Here is a 20,378-nt window from a genome sequence, read left to right as displayed (position 1 = left end):
GATCATGCCTGGGTGACAGAGTGAGACTTCATCTCAAAAAAAAAAAAAAGTGATGAATGAATGAATGTTGTTTGACCTTGAGTAAGTCACCTTCAGCTAAACTTTCAACGAGGGGGGAGATTAAGTAATCTTGCAAATCTGTTCGTTCTAAGAATCTGAGCAAGATTATGTTACATTGCAAAGCAAAAATCTAACCATTCAGAGTGAAACGAAGCAGAATTCTTATTTGCCCTTGGAGAGCTCCTGTTGCTTTTCATCTTGGGTGACCTCCTGAAAGTGGTGAGACGAAACCCCACTGTGACAGTGGAAGACCCGAGCTGGCCTCCAGAGGACAGGAAAACGGCTGGTGCAAGATCAAGTCAGGCTCCTTGGGAAGTACCTCAAACCATCCCCTCCACCCAGGGGCTCTCTGTTCAAAGACACTCAGAATGAAAGGACCCAGTGTGGTCTTTTGAATTGACTGCACATCACATATGCCCCCTCACTTTAAATAGGACTGTTCTGTATAAGCTTCATGGAGCTACACTTGTGATGAGAGGTATTCCAGCTTCTGGGCATTCCGTTTTCTCATTTAACATATCCTAAAATTTTAGTTTTGGAAAGATCATTGCAAACCAATGACTATAGGTAAGGGCATGATTCCTTGTGACTAAAACTGGGGTTCCAAACCTTTTTTTATGTAAGGACACAAGAGTGATGGGGAAGCAGTCTGGCACCTCTGAATTCACTATATGACAATGAAATAAAAAGAATGCTAACTCTGAAAAATAATGAAGAACACTTACGTCGTGCATCCTATGATGCCAAGCACTGCACTCATATTAACTCATTTAATCCCTCCCAAAACCCTTTGAGGCAGGTAATACTGTCATCACCCCCATTTGACAGATAAGGAAACTGAGGCACGTCCAGGCCAATGTCTTGCCCAAGTTCACTCGGTTGGTAAGTGCAAGGCCAGGACTTATACTCTGTGCCTGGCTCTTGCCATGCTGCCTCGTTTTGGTCCACAAGAAGCAGGTTGACACATCATATATACAAAGTAAAAGATACTGTCCAATGCTTTTTAAAGCTGCCATTTTCCCCTCTTTCTGTCTTTACTTGTTACCTACCTTTTCTTCACAGAAATAGTAATCAGAGAACATTGAGAAAGCTAGACAGGCTGGATATAACTCATTCCTTTCTTTCTATACCTACTTTATACCATGAGAGAGAAACTATCCAACCTACCCTTTGAGAGCTTTCCTAAAAATTAACTGCCTAAATGAAGGCTTTTCTTTGTGCTCACAGACCAACTTTTCGTAAGCAGACAGCCCCATGGCTAAGCACTGTCAAGCACATGTGTGCAAGCTGGTCTTTACGGACACAGAAAGAAGCATGACAGTTCTAAACAGACTGAGCTTCACGGAGACTTGCGGAAGAATTTTCATCCTGCTTCTTCTATGGATGCTAGTTAATGTGATTATTCACAAGCTCCATAGTGTCTCTGAGTCTCAGTTTCTCCAGAGATAACAACCACATGGGATTTCCCGGGTGTCATACAGAGGAGCAAGAATGGCTTGATGGACACCCCTAGTACCTATGATTCTGAATGTTAATGTGAAAGTCAAATGCAGATGAAACCCCCAAATTCCTACTGTCATCATTCTGAAGACTTAGTCTGAGACCCTCAGATTGAGTCCTATGAAGACAAGCCAGTCAGTTTATTAACACCGTGTTTACAGAGCGGGCCACACCAGTACTCCCGAGATGATACTAAAGATGCTAACTTCTATGCAGAAAGGTTGCAGGAACTGGGAGCATTTGTAGAAAAACATTATTAGTGTCTTCACACATTTCTGGAGCAGATATGCAGGGAATTTCAGTTTTATTTGGCACAACCTGTAATAATGCAAGGATATCACAAGAACTTGAATCAATGAAACGATAAATTTTCCAACATTAGGAGTTGTTCAAAAATAGAATGTGCTGCCTCAAGCTCACAGACATACAAGGTAAGATTATATGTTAAACAGGTTAGATAACCCTGTTTGAAGAATATTGCAAAAGGAATTCTTGCTTTGAGAGAAGAATTGGCTGAGATCACTTTTGAGGTTCCTAATATTCCCCAGCCTCCATGATTCTATAAAACCACTCACTAAAGAAAACAAGTGTCGAAATAAAAGCAATTCAACTTAAATGTCATGTGAAATAAGATTTCATGTGAAACTATTTTGTTGTCATAGTTCTATGGTTAGGAATAACTAAGAAGACTGTGAACACACAAAACATACAGACTAGATGTAATAAAGGTGGTTCTGTGAAGACCCTAGACAACGGAAGGTAGGTCTGTGTGATGTCAGTTGCGTGCAGGCACTAAAAAGCCATCACTACCTTCCACGCAAGGTACTCTGGATACACCAAGGATCAGCAACTGCCTAACTCCAGGTTTTTTTTTCAGTATGAAATGCTGTTAAGTATAAAACACTAGCGTACTCTACCTTCTTATGTCTTAAAAGCATAGGCAGGAGCTTGGGCAAAAGGACTCCAGATTTCAGTATCATTTTACACTATAAGATAGGGATGTCAGCCCAACTTCCGCACTGTGGCAGGAAACCCCTCCCATCACAGGATCCAGGTGACAAAGCGAACAAAGTCAGAACTCCTATGGCACAACACATAAGTTAGAACAAGAAGCCCTTTGGGGATCCACTGGGAGGTGGGGTTCCTTATATCCATGCAGATGACATAGCTCCCTGAAACACAAGTGTGATTACGCATGCATGCGATTACTGACCATTATCCAAAGCCCATGGGCACGCTCTGTCCTGGACAATAAGCATCTGATTTGCCAGGCTGGTTCCCAGCTGTTTCATAATTTCTGTTCAGTTATTGAAATAACAGAGCAAAAGCCCAGCTAGAAAGTGTTCAGTCTTGTGTTGATGCTAATGATATCCAGGAATAAAAAGCTGTGCTGCCTCCAACTAGCCAGCCACTGCTCACAGGACACACTGGGACACCTGTGGTTAAAGATTAAGTGAATTAAAGACCACTTCTCGGGAGTGCTGATGTGTTAACACTCCAGGCTCTGAGATGGGAGAATTATTCTTGCTCACAGTGCTTTCCTCTGGCTTGGGGCCTGGGAGTGTGGTCCAGTGGGTAGAAAGGCTGCACTGGTAAAAACCCACACGATCTTCCTGTCTCCTGCTTCTGCCCACTGCACTTGCTCAGGCTGCAGTCAGCTTCAAGCCCTCACCCTGGAAAGAGATGACCCAGGGCAGCAATAACAAAGCAGGTAATGAGAAGCAAGATTCTTCCCTTCACATGTAACACTCTCCTTGAACTTCCTCAGGTGTTTACTCAGTTGCCAGATACTGTTCTAAGTGGTTTGTATGTATTACATCCCATTTTGTAAGTGGTCAAACTGAGGCATAGAGAAGTCATGTCTTGCTCAAAATTACAAAAGCAGTAAGTGGCAGAGCTGAGATTCAAACCCAGGCAATGTCTTACTGAACTGCCACGTTCTCACCTTTTTGGTGAAAGGGTCACTCGTAAGGTATTATTTCCCTGATGCAAGCTTGTTATTCACTCAGCACAAGATCTCTGTTTCCTATGAACCTTATTTAGATATTGTTAGGAAATGAAATTTCATGCAGCCACTTGGTGGCAATGATGGGATCATAATTATACGGTGTTGGAAATGACGGCAAGAAATTCTGATAAGATAATCCATCAGAAGGCAGTTTCTCCAGGGGAAGGTCCTCTAGGTTTTACTGGGAAAAGGAGGCTTCCCAAGGTGGCAGTTGACCCTACTAAACAAGACATCCACAAAAGGATGAAGAATGGGCTGCCTCCTTGTCCTGACAAGGCCAGGACTGCAGGCTAAGTCACCAGCAGATAGACTGCCCAGTAAGACATAATGAAAATGTGCTCTGGAAAAACGCCTTAAAGGGGATGAAAAAGTCAAGGTTTTACACTAAACAGGGAAGGTACATTAAGCAGTTAAGGAAGACAGGGAATGGGGAAATGCTATCTATAGAGAGCACCATTAAAATGAAAAAATTAACAGCACTATACTTTGAAATCATCAGTTCCAAACTAACAATAAAATATTCACCCAAGAATATCAATCCAGTTTTTGTGTTAGGCATTGTGCCAAGTCCTCTGTATTTATGGTTTCATTTACTTCTCAACAATCCTGAAAAGTAAATATTTTTTTTACCAAATGTGCATATAAGGAAACTGAGGTTCAGAGAGGTTAAGTAATTTGCCCAAGACCACACAGCTAGGATTAAACCTTGGCCTTGGCCTGTAAAGATGGTGTATTTTACCTCTACCTGAACCTAAAGCTGGCCATCTAAGAACTATTAGACATTTATTGCTCTTAATGATAGAACTGAATTCTTCCTAGTATTATAACAAATATTCTTCCCAAAGCATGGAAAGAAGCTTACCTATTTACATTTATTTTAATAAATCCAAAAACGTTTTACTGCAGCACATAAAGAAGTTCAAACTTTGGAAATTTGTTTCCCTGACTTTGGTCAAAGGCACCTACAACAATAGCAGGAACAACTCGTATTTCTTGAGGGCTCACTGTGTGTTAGTGATGTCGGCAGGCTTTCTATGAATTAACTCATTTAATTTTCACAACAGCCCTGTGAGGTAAATGCTATTGTTATTTCTTGCTTTACAGATGAGGAAACTGTAAAACAGGAAAGTTAAAGAACTGACTCAGGTCACACGTCTAATAAGGAAGAAAGCTGGGATTTGACCCCTGGCAGTCTTAGGTTCTAGACTCCATGCTGTTAACCAAAATACAACTTCACGCTCAACAGAATTTTACCAAATGCTCTGCTGTCCCAGGACTTCCAGAGCATCAATATGCTGTCCTGCACTGTGATTCTTAAAGAAACTTGGCAGCTTCCCCACTACCTCACCACTCTTTTGTGGGTGGGGGCTGTCTAGGAGCATTTGGAAGAAGCTACTAAGGTTCCAAAGAACAACCTTCCACACCAGGGCTTCTCTGGGTTTGGGCTTCAGCTTGCACAGCTGAGCTGCTGTGAGACTGGCTTGGTTACCCTAAGAGAAGAGTGAATGGTGACCAGACACAGTGGTTCACGCCTGTAATCCCAGCAGTCTGCAAGACTGAGGCAGGCAGATCAGTTGAGGCCAGGAGTTTGAGACCAGCCTGGCTAATATGGCAAGACCCCATCTCTACTAAAAACACAAAGACTAGCTGGGCGTGGTGGAGCATGCCTATAATCCCAGCTACTCAGATGGCTGAGGCATAATGATTGCTTGAATCTGGGAGGCAGAGGTTGCAGTGAGCTGAGATGATCGTGCCACTGCACTCCAGCCTGGGCGACAGAGTAGACTCCGTCTCAAAAAATAAATTAATTAATTAAAAAAAGAGAAAAAAGGAAAAATGTATGGTAACAGAGAATGTGAACAAAAAGCTGACAGCAAATGGATGAGCATGGAATTATGAAAAGTTCCAACACAAGCATAAGGTGGGTCTCGTTAAAAGTATTGAAGCTGAATTTGAAAAGTCCTCAGAAGTGAGGTCTGTCCAGCTTTTGGCAATCAATAAAGTTCTTTTATATCCATTTTTCTGGTTAATCCTCAGGACGACTTTGGTGGTGGGAACAAGCTTTGCTACTGACCTCATCTGTAGAGCTCAGGAAGTGGAGGTGCAGGGAGAATAAGAACTGCCAGGGCACGCAGGTAGTAGTAGTAGTACATGGTGGCCCTCAAAAATTGACGTTTTTCCACTCCAAGTGCAGATCTACTGACTTCCTGGGCAGGTTGCTTCCCTTCCCAGAAACAGACAGGAAATGAAAGCATTTCTAGGGAGTACTACACAAAAACTATGTTTTAAATATCCTCTTTGTCATTTGAAACCAAAAGATGCTACTGTCTTCCTGACCTCTGAGCAGCATTCTGCAGAGCTGGCCCCTTTAGCTCCATCCTTATGCTTGAATACTAAATCTTTGCTTCTATAGCATCAAACTCTCCAGGCGTTCTTTCCACTTCCCTTATCAAATTTCTCCGCTGTCTCTTCCTTGCCTGTTCTAAGTTCTTAGAGCTCAGGCCCACACTCTCTTCTCATGTGTACTTTTATTACCACAAACCAATAATTCCTATTTTTCTTATCTTTGGCCCCTCTTCTATGGCTATCTCTACATAATCCAACAGCATGGATTGGACTACTATTACTGTTGGCTGCTCTTCCTCATCCCTGATGTCTAATCAACTTGCACATCCTGCATGGTCCACAGGCTACATTTGTCTCAAACATGTCCACTTTTCTCAATCCCCACTCTACCATCATCTGTCCAAAGCATCATACTCTCTGGCCTGGACTAACTTGTCTCCTCCACTTACTCTTGCTTCTTTCCAGCACTTACCCTGCAGCAGCCAAAGTTTCATTTGAAAAAGGCAGATCTTACTCTCTTCCCTTAGTGAAGACGCATCAATAGTTTCCCAATCTTCTTAGAATAAAATTCAAAGTGATCAACATGCTCTACAAAGCCCTGCATGACTGTGCCGTGGCTTCCCTGCCTGGTGTCTCTCCATGCCTCACTCCCTCCTCTAGCAGGACTCCGATGGACTCCGACCAAGCCAGGTGAGCCTCCCACCCTGTGGCATGCTCTTTTAGCATGCCACTCTCCTCCACCACGGCAGTCATTGCTGTGATGATAAATGATTACTTGGCTGATTATTTGCTTCGTGACTGTTTCCCTCACAGATCTAATCGTCACAATGGGAGCCTGTATTTCTAGTGTCTAGCATGGTGCCCACACAACAGAGGTGTTCACTGAATATTTGTCAAATGATCACCTACAGACCCCGGGAAAAAGTTTTCATTCAACCTCACGCTTAAGAACAACAACAATAATTGAGTCCAACATCCTTGAAAGCCTCAGTCACGATAAAAAGTTAGAGGCTTAGAGAGAGTTTACATTTTTAGGCTGCCAGGTTCTTACTTTGTACATTAATGCTCCATGATTACTGGCCAATAAGATACAGGTGATACCGCTTCAAAAAAAAAAAAAAAAAAAAAATTCATGGGATGGAGCCAAAGTGTATATTTTTTGGCCAGACAGAACTGGTTATTTTTATAACTGGACAATGTTAGGATGGTCTTGAAGGGCACTACACGAGAATGTTGGTGTCCTGAAAAGTCTCGAAAGAATAAAACGTACTACCAGGGAGCAGGTGCTTCTGAGGTCTATAATCCTGTGACTTAAAGGCATGCTCCCCAAAATGAAGGTATAGAATGCTCTCAGCATTTTGAAACACATATATAAATCACTAATATCATTTCAAAACTCTTGAGTAGAATCAAACATCACCACAGACTTGCTCAAGTTACCAAAGTAGAAGCCTTGACCCCTGAAGGTTCCCATTCTTGGATCCTAACTCCATGATACAGAATAAAACAAGTTGTAGTTTGTTCATGCCAAGTAATAGAAATTTTTATTGAGCTGAGTAAAACTAGAAGAGGTCCTCCTTGTACTTTTTCTCACCATTGATGGACTCGTTCACTTTAGCTGGGTTTCATCAAGTTCCTGGAGCTTTGTTATAGGTTGTACTTCAACACTGGTCAAAAGCTGAGTCTTCTCTACACCATTTAATTGGCCTGAAGCCACATCCTTTTCATAAAGCTGATCGACAACCACATTCAGTGTATATTCAAAGTCCTTCTAAGAATATACAGACACTGATTTAGAGAGCTTAGCCAAATCCACATGGTTACTCATAGATAGTAAAGGACGTGCAGGGCTTCCTTAGGAAACCTCTGGTGGGAGGTGACATTTGAGATCACCAAATCCAAAAGCTATAACATACATAGTCATGTGTGACCAAAGGAGTAGCTAAGTGGGAATGCTTTTCCTACAAAAGGAAAAATGACTCACAACGAAGCTAAATTCTCAAGCTGAATTATGGGTTTCAACAGTTTCTATGTGACAATGTAGTCCAAGTTCCTACTCAGGACACCAGAAACACGACTGATCACCAAAGACCAGGGAAGCAGACATAGAAGGGGACATGGCAGGAGCAGGACATGACAGAAGAGTTCCTGGTGGGAGAGAATGTCATGACCTAGGGGTTCAGAATTTACAGCTGTCTGAGTACTTAGTATTCCTTGTTCTTCTCCACTGTGCTATAGACTAAGATGAAGGATCAAAAGAGAAAGCTGGTATAATCTATCAATGCTCTGTGGCCAGAAGCATTCCTGCTTCTGGTGCAGAGCCAAGGCTCATGCCCATTGGTACACAGAGCAAAAAGGCTTATGTCCTCATGCCTGCTGGCTGACGTCTTCTGTGAAGCCAGGATTGACAGGGTGTGTCTCTGTGGATGCACATGCCTCAGTCAGCTGAACTCTGACTTGCTCCATGGTAGCGGTTCGATCAAATGCCACAAGAGAAGAGACACAAAGGAGGCCTTGGCAATAGCTCTGACTGGGAGCATGAGACAGAACCCAGGTCAAAGGTGAGCATCTGTTGGGCACAGATTCTGTGCCCTTGTGCAGAACTTAAATGTTCAGGGTAAAAGTCCATAGACATAGAGACCAGATGAAGGATGTGAAAAGCATACCAACTCTGACTTATCAGTGGAGAGACAGAACATATGCGGTGACTTGGTGCTTAGTCTCTGCAGGCCAGTCCCCTGGATCTGAAACCTGGTTTTCTTCTCAACCTTTAACAAGTTACTAACCTCTCTAAGATTCAGCTACATTATCTTTAGACTGGAGATTATTGTGAAGATTAAATGAGACAATTCGTGTAAAGTACTAAATACAGTACCCTGCAACATCGGACCAATTACTTCCCTCCCTGAACCTCAGTTTCTTCTTTGTTAAATGGGGATTATACGAGTTTTGCATGAGAGATAATCGATATAGGAAAAGAGATAAGTATAGTAGATGAGATAGTGGCTATAAGCAAAGCATTCTGCCTGGTACTTGACACACTAAAGTCACTCAATAATTGTAACCATTGAGTATTACTGTTGCTGGTCTGAAACTGATATCTGAGGGACATAATGAGGTTGATGGGATTTACTGCAAACTGGAACTGAGGCCCTCACTGATTTAAACCAGGGAGGCTGGACCTTGATGTACCATTTAAAAAGCAATCTGCTCCTGGTGACTGCAATTCACCACCCTCTAAGTCTTCAGTGGCCACCTGACAAAGCAAGTGAATTGCTGCAAGCCCATTAATGAGAAGCAAGCTGGTGTTTGGGGAACCTGTAAAATTACTACCCCATTACCGAGCAGTTCGTGCGCCCTTCATCTGCTGCCCAGCTTCCCCAATAGATATGCTCTCTCGGTTTCCTAATTGTCTAGAGGCTTTGATTTATCTGGCAGAGGAAGGAGGCCTGAGAGATCTGGGCAAAGTTCTGGGAAGGAGGCTTTCACAAATGTCTGTAAGACCACAAGGTGAGAGTCTGGCCCAGGACAAGGCATGCAGCCAACTGTGGCTAGCAGTATGGCTTCCCACACAGATAAGCAGTGTCTGCTGCTGAAGGCAGGTCTTGCCCACAGGCTGGAGGACAGGCCCTGGGTACTAAGGGATGTCTGGGAAAGGATCTGTGAAACATTCTTCCTAGCATTCAGAGCATCAATAGGCAGGTCCTACTCTTCCATACTTGAAGTTCCACTTATCTGCTTATTTGCTGTGATCTAGTTAACACCTATATTTCACCTCTCAACTACTCACTCATTCATTCATATATTAATTTACTCATTCCACAAATATTTATGAGGCACTTATTACATGCTAGAGATACATCAGGGAATAAGAGAGAGAAAATCCCCTTGTCCTGATGGAGCTTAAATTCCAGTAGGGACATTCAGGCATGTAAAAGTACATGTAGAGTATATTGGAAGGTGCTAAGAGCTGTGTAAAAGTAATAAGGCAGGGCAGGGAAATAGGACATGCTGGAGGGAGGGGCTGTGACTTTAAGTAAAGCTTAGAAGGTGCTGAGAAGGTGATATATGGCGAGACAGGAAGGGGTGATGACCTTCACCTGCTTTTCTGAAAAGACCACACCACTGCAAAAAGCAGGGAAAGCTTTTTGTTTGTAAGCGCATTCAGGACTTATCTGCCCTTGCAGTCAAGCTCTTTGTGCCTCCAAGCTCTGTGTGCTCACGGGTGGGATGTGGGCCCCCAGGGAGCACCTAGGGAGTGACCACAACTGAGAGGCTTGGGGTCAGAGGTGGCCCGAGAAGGTCCTCACCTCCTCCAGCCGCCGCCTCTGCTCCTTCTGCTCCTCAATGCGCTTCTGACGCTCGGCCAGCAGCTGCCGCTTGTGCTCCTCATTCTCCCGCTGCTGCTGCTCCAGCTGCTGCCTTCGTAGGGCCTCAGAACGCTCCTTGTTGGCCAGCTGCAGCCTCAGAAAGTCCCTCCGCAGCGTCGACTCCCCTGGCAGATTCAGGATGGAGCTGTGGGCAGGAGAGAGTGATCAGGATCCCACGTGGGGCAGAGGCCATGGCTACCAAGAGGCCTCGGAGGAGGAAAGCAGGACAGATGATTCACCCACACACAGGGAAAGAAGAGCACAGGCTCCTAGATCCTCCGCTAATTCAATCATTCACCCCAAAGAAACAGCATCAGGATAAGAGACTTGCCTCCCTTTCAGTATGACTGTGGCAAACAAATGCTGCTTCCATCCACAGAGGGATGTCACATTCTCAGAGTTGTCACCTTCTCCAGGACTATCCACACCACTCCCTCGCCCTTGGGACGTGGCAAAGATTTGTTTTTAAAGACTTTAGCCAGTGTGCAAGCCATGAGCCCCAGACTAGATTATTTTCAATAAAAATGGACAGTGGTGGGCAAAAAGGGAACCTACTCTACTTAGACAAGCACAGATTGGCCTCACCTATACGACTCCCTCATGGCAAACCCCATGAGGCAGAGGCCAGGCTGCTCCTGTGAAGTCGTGATGAGCCAGCGATGGAAAACCCTTGAGTCAAGGTCAACACAGAGCCAGGATCTGCGCCCAAGCTTGCTGAGTCCAAGTCAGGGTTTGCCTGACTGTACCACACTTAAAGGGCTTGGTTTGGCTCTGGCCACAGCGGGTGAGGCTAGGACTTCAACCCAGCTAGTTGGTTTCTAGATTCTGTTTAGGCAACAGTTTTCTCTTCTGTAAAATGGTGGTTGTACATGAATGTGTGTGCATGCGACAGAGATCGAGAGGATGTAAATAAGCTCTACCTACTTCGCCGGTCCTGGGCTGCCCTACTCGCAGGTGAACAACTAAAAGTTACAGAGCAGCCTAAGAGGGAGCTGAGAAATGACTTCTGTTTATTCCAACCTAGCCCTTTTAATCTTTCTGGAAGCTTCCATTTGAAATAAATCTATTAAACACATATTTACGGAGCACCTGTTATGTGGCAGTCACTGTAGTAGGCTCTAAGGATATGGCAGTTGCTAGATAAATTCCCTCTTTAAACTTATCTTCTTATGGGACACACATACAGACAAATAACTTTAGGTATTAATAGGCTCTATAGAAGACCAAAATTGTAATTGTTTAAGAGTGACAGTGGCGGGGAGCTGAGGTAAGCTTTGAGGCCCTACTTTTTAGACAGGTGGTCAGAAGACCTCTCTGGGAAGGAAGCAGTTGATGAAGAAGGAAGAATGTTCCAGGCAGAGGGAAAAGCAGGTTTAGAGGCTTGAGGAGAAAACAGGTGTGCACCCTATTTTTGAGCAACTGAACACCAGCCCGGCTTCCCAAAGCAGAGTGAACGAGAGGGAGAAGGGTACGAGAGGAGGTCAGAGAGCTAGGTGCGGGCCGCCACAGCCGTGCAGGCGCAGAAAGGTTTTATGTAGAAGAGCAACATGAGCAGATGGGTTTGGCTGCTGAATGGATGACCTCCGCGAGGAGTACAAGGGCAAGCACAGCAAGTCGGACTGCTGCTGCAGAGTGGTTCTGGGGTGGGGACACCACCCAGGACGAGAGCAGAGGGGATGGAGGAAGGAAGGAGCATTTGAGGACAGAGGTCACGAAGCCTGCGGGCAGATCTGACGTGGAGTAAGGGATGACTTGCAGGTTCTGTTTCGGTGGCTGGGTGACAGTGGTGACAAGAACAGGAATGAGGAATGCTGGGGGAGGAGCAGGTTTGGTGGCAGTTGACAGGAGGACCAAGGATCGATTTTGGAGAGTGGTTAGTGTGCTGTGTGAGATACTGCCATGAAAAGACATAAAAAGGCTTTGTTCGTGATGTTCCATAGACAATGCTTGGCGTCTACTAACAAGCCTTCTCTAAAACTTAGAGCCTTTGTGTCAAACTCTGAAACCCCAAATGATGGCGCTTATCTACACAGGCCACTTGCCCTGTGCAAAGGGGAGGGGGCTTGGGAACCCAGCCTCCCATGCACACGAGGATGCTCCATTAATATTAATTGATGTTGAATCAATGTCAGGAGATCTGAGCTGTGTGAGTGACTCAATCATTAACTCTGTGTGTGACCTGGTTGCAACCCTTAAGCTGTCACCTCATTTCTAAAATGAGATAACCATTGTCCTTTTCTATTTCTCAGGATTTCATGAAGATTAATTAGATGTGTCCATAAAAACAGGACTTGGAACATAATCTTCAGCATGATATAATGACATGTTATAATTATAGAAGTGTTACGGTGAGGCTGAGTGGCTTACTGAGTGACTCCCATTCTACAGTTCAGCAAGTGTTAGAAAGACAGGGTTTCTCAGTTCTACTGAGGAAGTGGTCAGAAAGCTGACACAGTCCTCTGGATAAGCTTTTGAACACTGGTGTACAACTTCTCTGAAAGCAGGGCATTTGGTCCTCTGCCTTTCAGGAATGTTCATTTTCTGTGTCACTACTTGGCAATCATCTTCTTTATGCAGTGAATCCGGGGGCGGCCAACATGGTATGTATCAGATGGTAGGAAAGAATTATTCGGTCTTTGACCTTGAGGAATCCTGTGGCAGGTGAAGTGAGAAAAACTGGATGGCTCTGAAAGCTCAGTTCCATCTTCTTATAGAAGCTTAGCAAGAATACCGCTCAGTAGGTCTGAGTTAGCATAACAAAAGAACACAAGGCATCTGGCTCATTCTAGCAGTGGTGGCTAAGCTGGCCCCTGTTCTGGTCAGAAAGCTCTCCCTCAGTGATACAGGAACTGATCCTTCAGGAGCATTAGTGTCCACTCCTTGGATGGTTCGAGGAGAGAGGCCATACCTAGGTGAGTCTTCTGCTTGTGCAATTCCCCCCAAGTCTTACTTCACAGGTATACTGCATGGCACCATGGGATGTGGGCTTGCCCTCCTTGACTTACCAAGCTGAATTCGCTCACCAAAGATAAATCCTGGCAGTGCAAGCACACTAACCTGAATTACTTATAAACGCAGACTAGAAGAAAGTCAGAATCAAAGTCAAGTGGAATTCAAAATGTAGGAATGACAATAAAACAGAACTGGAGTCTGGGGTCCAACAGGTGACAACAGGAATGGCCCAGAAGTATTTGTTTGGAGTTCATCTCTACATATAATTTGATTTTCTGAAAATCACTTTCTCCTGGATTAGGCTGCAGTGAAAATACCAAGGCATGTGACAAGGACAGTGGCTGCCTGAACGGGTTTCTCAAAGGTATGAAGTAACAAACTGACACAAACCAACACAAGTCCGAAAATACCACTTACGTCTCCAGAAAGTTGCAGTTTTAAGTATTTTTAGTCCTGCATTGCCCGGATAATTGCCTTCTACCCATTCTACATGTTACATATGTAAGAAAACAAGCTCTTAGGATAGAGACCATAAATCTTGGGGGACAAAATAAAGAATATGCTGATTTCCACATTTTTGTAATGGTCTGCCTAGGGAAATTTTCCCAAATTAATGAGTATGTTCATGGGCAATAAATTAAATAAGACCACCCTGGTGGATTCTTAAAAACGAACCACTAAATCAAAAGGAAAGTGAATTTCACACAAGCACAATTCAGAATGTGAACATTAGAAGACTTGGCTTTTGCTCTCATACCTGGGCTCTCCTGAGTCATTCTCCTCCTCTTCTTCCTCACTTCCGCTGTACTCATACTCTGTCTCATCTGAAGAAAGATCCCAGCATGTTAGTGCACAAAAAAAGATGCTATGGCTCAGTAAAGCCCAACCCCGTCTCTTATATATAAATAAATTGACACCCAAAGAGTCGTAGTTAACTACGTAGTTACATAGTTAACGTAAAAATCACAGCGCTGGAACAGTCTCCAGGCTGTGATTTAATGGTTTCCATCAGTATATGAAATTAACCACATTCAAGACTGTCTCGGCTGACTCTAGATATCTGTCCCCAGTGCCTAATGTTCACATGAGAAGAGAAGATAAGGAATTAAAAAATAATCCTTTTTAATTTATTAATTTAATTTCAATTAAAAATAATTTGTGTTAATTCGCACTATAAATCTACCCATATCAAACCCACTGGCCCTTTGTAACTTATTGATAGTATTAACCATTTTTAAAGTAGGATTTTATTAAGACTTACATGGATTCACAAACTGTCTTTAGATTGTTTTGATAAGTGCAACAAAGAAACTTTTGACAATAGGTACTATTAAAAATATATAGTGGCTGGGTGTGGTGGTTCACACCTGTAATCCCAGCACCTTGGGAGGCCAAGGCGGGCGGATCATGAGGTCAGGAGATCGAGACCATTCAGGCTAACACAGTGAAACCCCATCTCTACTAAAAATACAAAAAAAAATTTAGCCAAGCATAGTGGCAGGCACCAGTAGTCCCAGCTACTTGGGAGGCTGAGGCAGGAGAATGGCGTGAACCTGGGAGGCGAAGCTTGCAGTGAGCCGAGATCGCACCACTGCACTCAAGCCTGGGCAACAGAGTGAGACTCCGTCTCAAAAAAAAAGAAAAAAAAATTACATATATATGTGTGTATATATGTATATATGTGTGTGTGTACACACACACACACACACATATATATATATATAGTTAAAATGTGTTTTGATTGGTCCACTAGGGACAGTCATTTAATTCAGCAAAATGGGAAGCAGTTTACATGTGAGAATGAATAAGATTGAAGCTTTGCTTTGGAAGAGATCAAATCTAATGTGTGAAATGAGTAAATATCAGAGCCTCCATGATTGTGAAGAAAGGGAAGGAATATTTAGTGGGTATCTCCCACGCCAGTCACTACTGCTAGATATTTTACTCTGTTCTCTCATTTATTTTGCATAATAAACCTCCAAATTAGTGTCTGGTTTTCAAGCGAGAATACTGAAATTACAAGAGGTTAAGTAATATAACCAATGTTATCTCATTAATAAAAGGTCAATCTAGGATTTGGATTTAGAATTCAATCCAGAACTTTTCCAACTTAAGAAACAGTGTTCTTTCCAACATATGCTAAATAGCAGTACATTAAAAAAAGCAATGAGATATCAGAGAAAGGAGCAGCTAGTGCCACTGGTCGTAATGGATGAAGAGACTTGAAGTCTTTGAAGAAAAAATGAATTGAGCTTTGGAAGGTCAGTGGCCCTCCAGGCAGTTAGCAGCTGGTAGTTGTGGGAAAAGGAAATTCTAAGCAACATATCCACATGAGTAAGGCTGGCAGTATTACAGTGCATAATATGTTCAGGAAACAATGAGCTGTGAGTAGTTAGGTGCCTGGGTGTGAGAAAACCTTATGGAGGGAGAAAGGCTAGCATGGATGAAAAGGGTCACTGATTCTTATAAATGCCATGCTGAGAACTTTCCTATTGGCAATGAGGAACCCTTGGAGGAGCTTTTAAGCAAGGGAAGGTGTCACATTACTCCTATCTCTTCATAGCTGTAGGTTAATAAATACAACTTTGAAGACATTTGCACATCCCTAAAAAGAACTGGAACTGCAATTTAATTATGTTACCACCAGGAGGCAGTAGTCACACAGTGAGACTGCTCAGATTTGCTAAACATGCCTTGCTTTTCACACTATTTAGCCATTAAAGAGATAATGAAAGAAAGCCAAAAGTTTGATGAGTTCAAGTGTATTTTTTAAATCACAACTTAGCTTCGTACATTGAGGTATGTATGAAGCTTTCAGGCTACTTATTTTTAAAATATTAGTTCACCAAAATATAAAGAACCTGCATAAAGTATTTTAATACTCCACGCTAAAAATGAAATATTCTAAACTTTTTCAAAATGAATAAACAGATTTCAAAGTAAAAATGTAGAAATTTTATCTAATAAAGGAAATTACAGCATGGAAAAGAAGCACACAATTATTCCTATTACTTCTACTCTCTGGGGTAAAACATTCATTTGTCAGGCTCCTCCATTTAATATGTAATACTTCACCAAAATTTGGTTTTGACTGCTTTTATATTACTGGGTTAAACTGGCATGGGTCAACATATGTTAGGGAAAAAATATCAGGTTTAAAAAATCACAAAGCAATGCAAAATAGAATTGCTTTGATTGATTCTACCAAATGTTGGTCATAGAACAACTAAGAAAGTGAAAAGTAATATTAGAGCAAACTAAGTCATTTAACTAAACTGAGCAAATGAAATTAGATCTCATTTGATCAAACACCCTGCCTTGGGGAGCAGACATAAAGGAGACTAGAACTATGATTCTGGTGGCCCTAAGCCTAAACAGGCTTAGATTCCTTAAATGACCATATAACTCTTGAATATACCTATTGCCAAGAATCTTACTTTTCCACTCTGCAGAGAACAAACACATTAAAAATGATCTATCTTCATGGCATGGTGAGTTCTGAGTCACATTCCAGAGTTTGTGCCCCACAAAATGTGGAAACAACCTGAGGCACAGGCTTCACCCACTCTTATTTATGCCCCAGAGGGAGATGGGTCATGAGTTCTCACTAAGTACTCTGAGTAAGTGATGAAAAAGTATGGGTCAATAAGTAATTGCCTAAATAAGAATAACTGATATTTACTGAGTGCATCTGTGTCCTGGACATTATGTCAAGCATTTTAAATGCATTATTGAGTTTAATCTCTGCAACAATTGGAGGCAGTAGATATTATTAGTATACTCTCAATCTTATTTTAAAGATGAGAAAACTGGAGTGATGTTCACATAACTGATAAGGGGCAGAGTTAGAATTTGAACCCAGAATATGAATCTGAAAACAGAGTCTGAGCACTTAAACTATGCTATATATTCACAATATAATAAAATGTCCTTTTGAGAGAAGCTGGCATTTAATGGTTGCATGTCTGACACACTGCTCTAAAATATGCCCTTAAAAATTCTGACTTCATGGAGTAGCCCCATGGACAAGGAGCAGTTGCAGTCCTGGACCTTTTGAGTTTGACCTATATATTTCTCTTCATGCTGGAGGAACTAAGGGTCTAATTGACTTCTTATTAACTGCAGAGGAGCCACCTTTTTGGCCTAGCTTCACAACCTCCCACTCCTGAGTCTAAGCTGATCATACACTCCTTCAAGTCCCTGCTAGCTGCATAAGAATTCTTCCCTGGGGCTGGGTTTGGTGGCCATGTCTATAATACCAGCACTTTGGGAGGCTGAGACAGGAGGATTTCTTGAGTTCAGCGGTAAAAGACCAGCCTGGGCAACATAGTGAGACCTTGTCTCTATTAAAAATTTAAAAAATATAAAATTAGCCAGGCATGGTGGTGTGCACCTGTAGTCCCAGCTACTTGGGAGGCTAAGATGGGAGGATCACTTGAGCCCAGGAGATAGAGGCTGCAGTGAGCTATGATTACTCCACTGCACTCCAGCCTGAGCAACAGAGAGAGAGCCTGTCTCAAAAACTAAAAAATAAAGTGCTGGGCGGGTGGCTCATGCCTATAATCCCAGCACTTTGAGAGGCTGAGGTGGAGGATCCCTTGAGCCCAGGAGTTTGACACCAGCCTGAGCAGCAAAGTGAGACCTCGTTCCCCTCCACCCAAAAAAAAAAAAAAAAAAAAAGGAAAGAAAAAAGAACTCTTCCTGGAACCTTCACTGAGATTCTCTCCTCCTGCCTTAGCCCTCTGCTGATCTTACCTCTCCAATCCAGTCTGACTTCCATACTGTCACCGCCCCCACTACTAGTCCCCAGCTTGTGTTATGGGTATTAACTGCAGAGGCAAAGAAGAAAGGAAATGCAAGTGAAAGAAAGGCAGCTTCTGTCCCGTGCTGTGGGCTACCCTCCCTTACTGCCTCTGAACTGAAGAGGGGAGAGAAATGAAGAGGAGGGAAGCAAGAACAAGCACATCACCACGTGCCTCCCCTCCCATCCTCGGTCTCTGGTCTTCCTCTCTACTCTCCACTCACCATACTGTTAATACTCAGCTTTCCAGCCTCACACTGCCTTTCACTGTCATCCTCCCAGCAGCAACCCCCTCCTGTTCTCTACCCAGAAAGCCCTCACTGCTGTCCTCTCCATTTCTCCCTTCCCATGCTCTAACTTTCCCTACCTCAAGTAGCCATTAGACCTGCTCCAGACCATGCAAGTTTTTACATTGGTCATGGTACAGTCAATATGCTAGTCAATCTCCAGGAACGAATTTGTCTTCCTTTAGAAAGGTTCTGTTTCCTCAAAGATAAACCCTATACCAGAGAGGCACAGGGTAGGGGAACGCTGGTGAGCGATACCATATTGATGATTATGGCAGCAAGCCCACAATGTAGTAGAAATTAATGGTGAACTTTAGCCATGACTCCTGAGTTGTTAATTGGAAAGCAAAGTTCAAAAGTGATTCTGAAATTACTGGTTACAAAATTTGCCTAATCAAAGGTCACTTCACCATATAAGAATCTTGCTCATTTCTACAAATGCACCCCCCTTACCCATCCAACCTCAGTTTCAATTTTCTTTGGCTTGCATTTTCTCATTTGGCAGCTCACCTCAATGTTCCCTAATATATAGTATGAGTATACCATTTCTATGCTTGTTAAAAATGTAAGCTTCCATTCAAAAAGGTAGGGCACAGCCTGAGACCCCAAGTTTGGACTCATGTTCTTTCAATGATGTAGTGAAGAGACAGTGACGTATAAGAGCTAGAGTCACAAAGATGTGTTTTTGCATATATAAAATAAAGAACTGTGTTAAATGACCTTCAGCTCAAAATCTGATGTTCCATTCAGCAAGCCTGGCAACCTAATGATCTTTTGTATCACTGCAACTATAAAAAAAATTATTTCTGACTTCTAAATAATGGAATTACAAATGAGCCTCAGAGCACATAAACTTAAATATTGAAGAATATCAGTATAGAAAAATGCCAACTAGATGAATTTTTTTCTTTAGGTTATCTGTCTTCTGTAGAGTTTTAGTCTTCTAAACATGAATATTAATTTGAATTAAGAAAATCACTTGTCATATTAAAGTACTTCATAGTATCACTCAACATGACTTTGTTCAGTATCTGGCAGAGGTAATGTTTCTTGCAGTTCTATTTCTTTTTCATGAAAGATTCTACTTCAGTAGTCTCACACCACTGATGCCCAGAGGCTGTGGTCTCAGACACAGCCCCTCACACGACCCATTGAAATCCCCATAGTCACCTCCAAATACACGAAGAGCCCATGATTCACTCCATCGTTTGTTTTTGCTGCTGAAATACAAACATGCATCTAACCTTTTTCTCCTCGCTTCTTCTTTGTTCTATCAATATGATCCTTGAGTTGAATGCGGACCTGTCGCTCATTAGGTTGGTCTCGTATAAATGGATGCTTCATCAATTGTTCTGTTGCTGGTCGCTGGCTGTGATTCTTTACCAAGCAGCTCTCAATAAATGACTGGAATTTTTTTGACCTGCCAAACAAAAGAAATGAATCCACAGATAAAATGGCGATTCAAAGAAAAGCAAATGTGTAATTTCTGAAATGCTGGGACTTTTTTTTTTTTAAGGTCCAATTGGCCGGCATAGGGATCATACACTAATCGCAAAACAGGTGTAGCACTATATTAGCCATAATGGGTTCAAAGGCATCATCATCATCAATGTACAATTAAGGTAGCAGAAGGTAGTTATACACATGAAAGCATTTTTGCATAATTTATATGTAACATTACACAGCAAACCAAAAGGAAGCAGGGAAGAAAAAGAACCCATATGGGAATCACATCCAGAAGGGCTACTGGAATAAGGAAACCATAGCTGGGCCTTAAAGAATTAGGAGAAAATCACTCTGGGGAAAGGATAGTTCAGATATGTAGGAAATCAGTGAAAAACTCAGGCTAGGATGAGAATAATATATGTTAGGGAACACTGAGATGAGTCCTTAGAAATAATACCACACATCTACAGCCATCTGATCTTTGACAAACCTGACAAAAACAAGAAATAGGGAAAGGATTCCCTATTTAATAAATGGTGCTGGGAAAATTGGCTAGCCATAAGTAGAAAGCTGAAACTGGATCCTTTCCTTACTCCTTATACGAAAAT

General features: G+C 42.6%; 1 protein-coding gene across 8 annotated transcripts in view; it reads right to left on the bottom strand.

Annotated features, from left to right (window-relative positions):
• The window catches only part of TNIK (TRAF2 and NCK interacting kinase), a 455,189-nt gene that overhangs the window by 94,840 nt on the left and 339,971 nt on the right, over positions 1-20,378 (bottom strand). For all 8 annotated transcript variants that reach the window (XM_011998297.1, XM_011998298.1, XM_011998301.1 and 5 more), the window contains exons 10-12: positions 19,569-19,744; positions 13,994-14,060; positions 10,225-10,429 (exon numbers count right to left, since the gene is read on the bottom strand). In XM_011998297.1, coding sequence (XP_011853687.1) covers positions 10,225-10,429; positions 13,994-14,060; positions 19,569-19,744 — 448 coding nt within the window. The remainder of the gene's footprint in view (positions 1-10,224; positions 10,430-13,993; positions 14,061-19,568; positions 19,745-20,378) is intronic.

This window comes from Mandrillus leucophaeus, unplaced genomic scaffold (assembly GCF_000951045.1).
Source record: "Mandrillus leucophaeus isolate KB7577 unplaced genomic scaffold, Mleu.le_1.0 Scaffold566, whole genome shotgun sequence".
Classification (NCBI taxonomy): domain Eukaryota; kingdom Metazoa; phylum Chordata; class Mammalia; order Primates; family Cercopithecidae; genus Mandrillus; species Mandrillus leucophaeus.
Note: the sequence above shows the minus strand (reverse complement) of the source record. Positions and strands in the feature narration are given on the sequence as shown.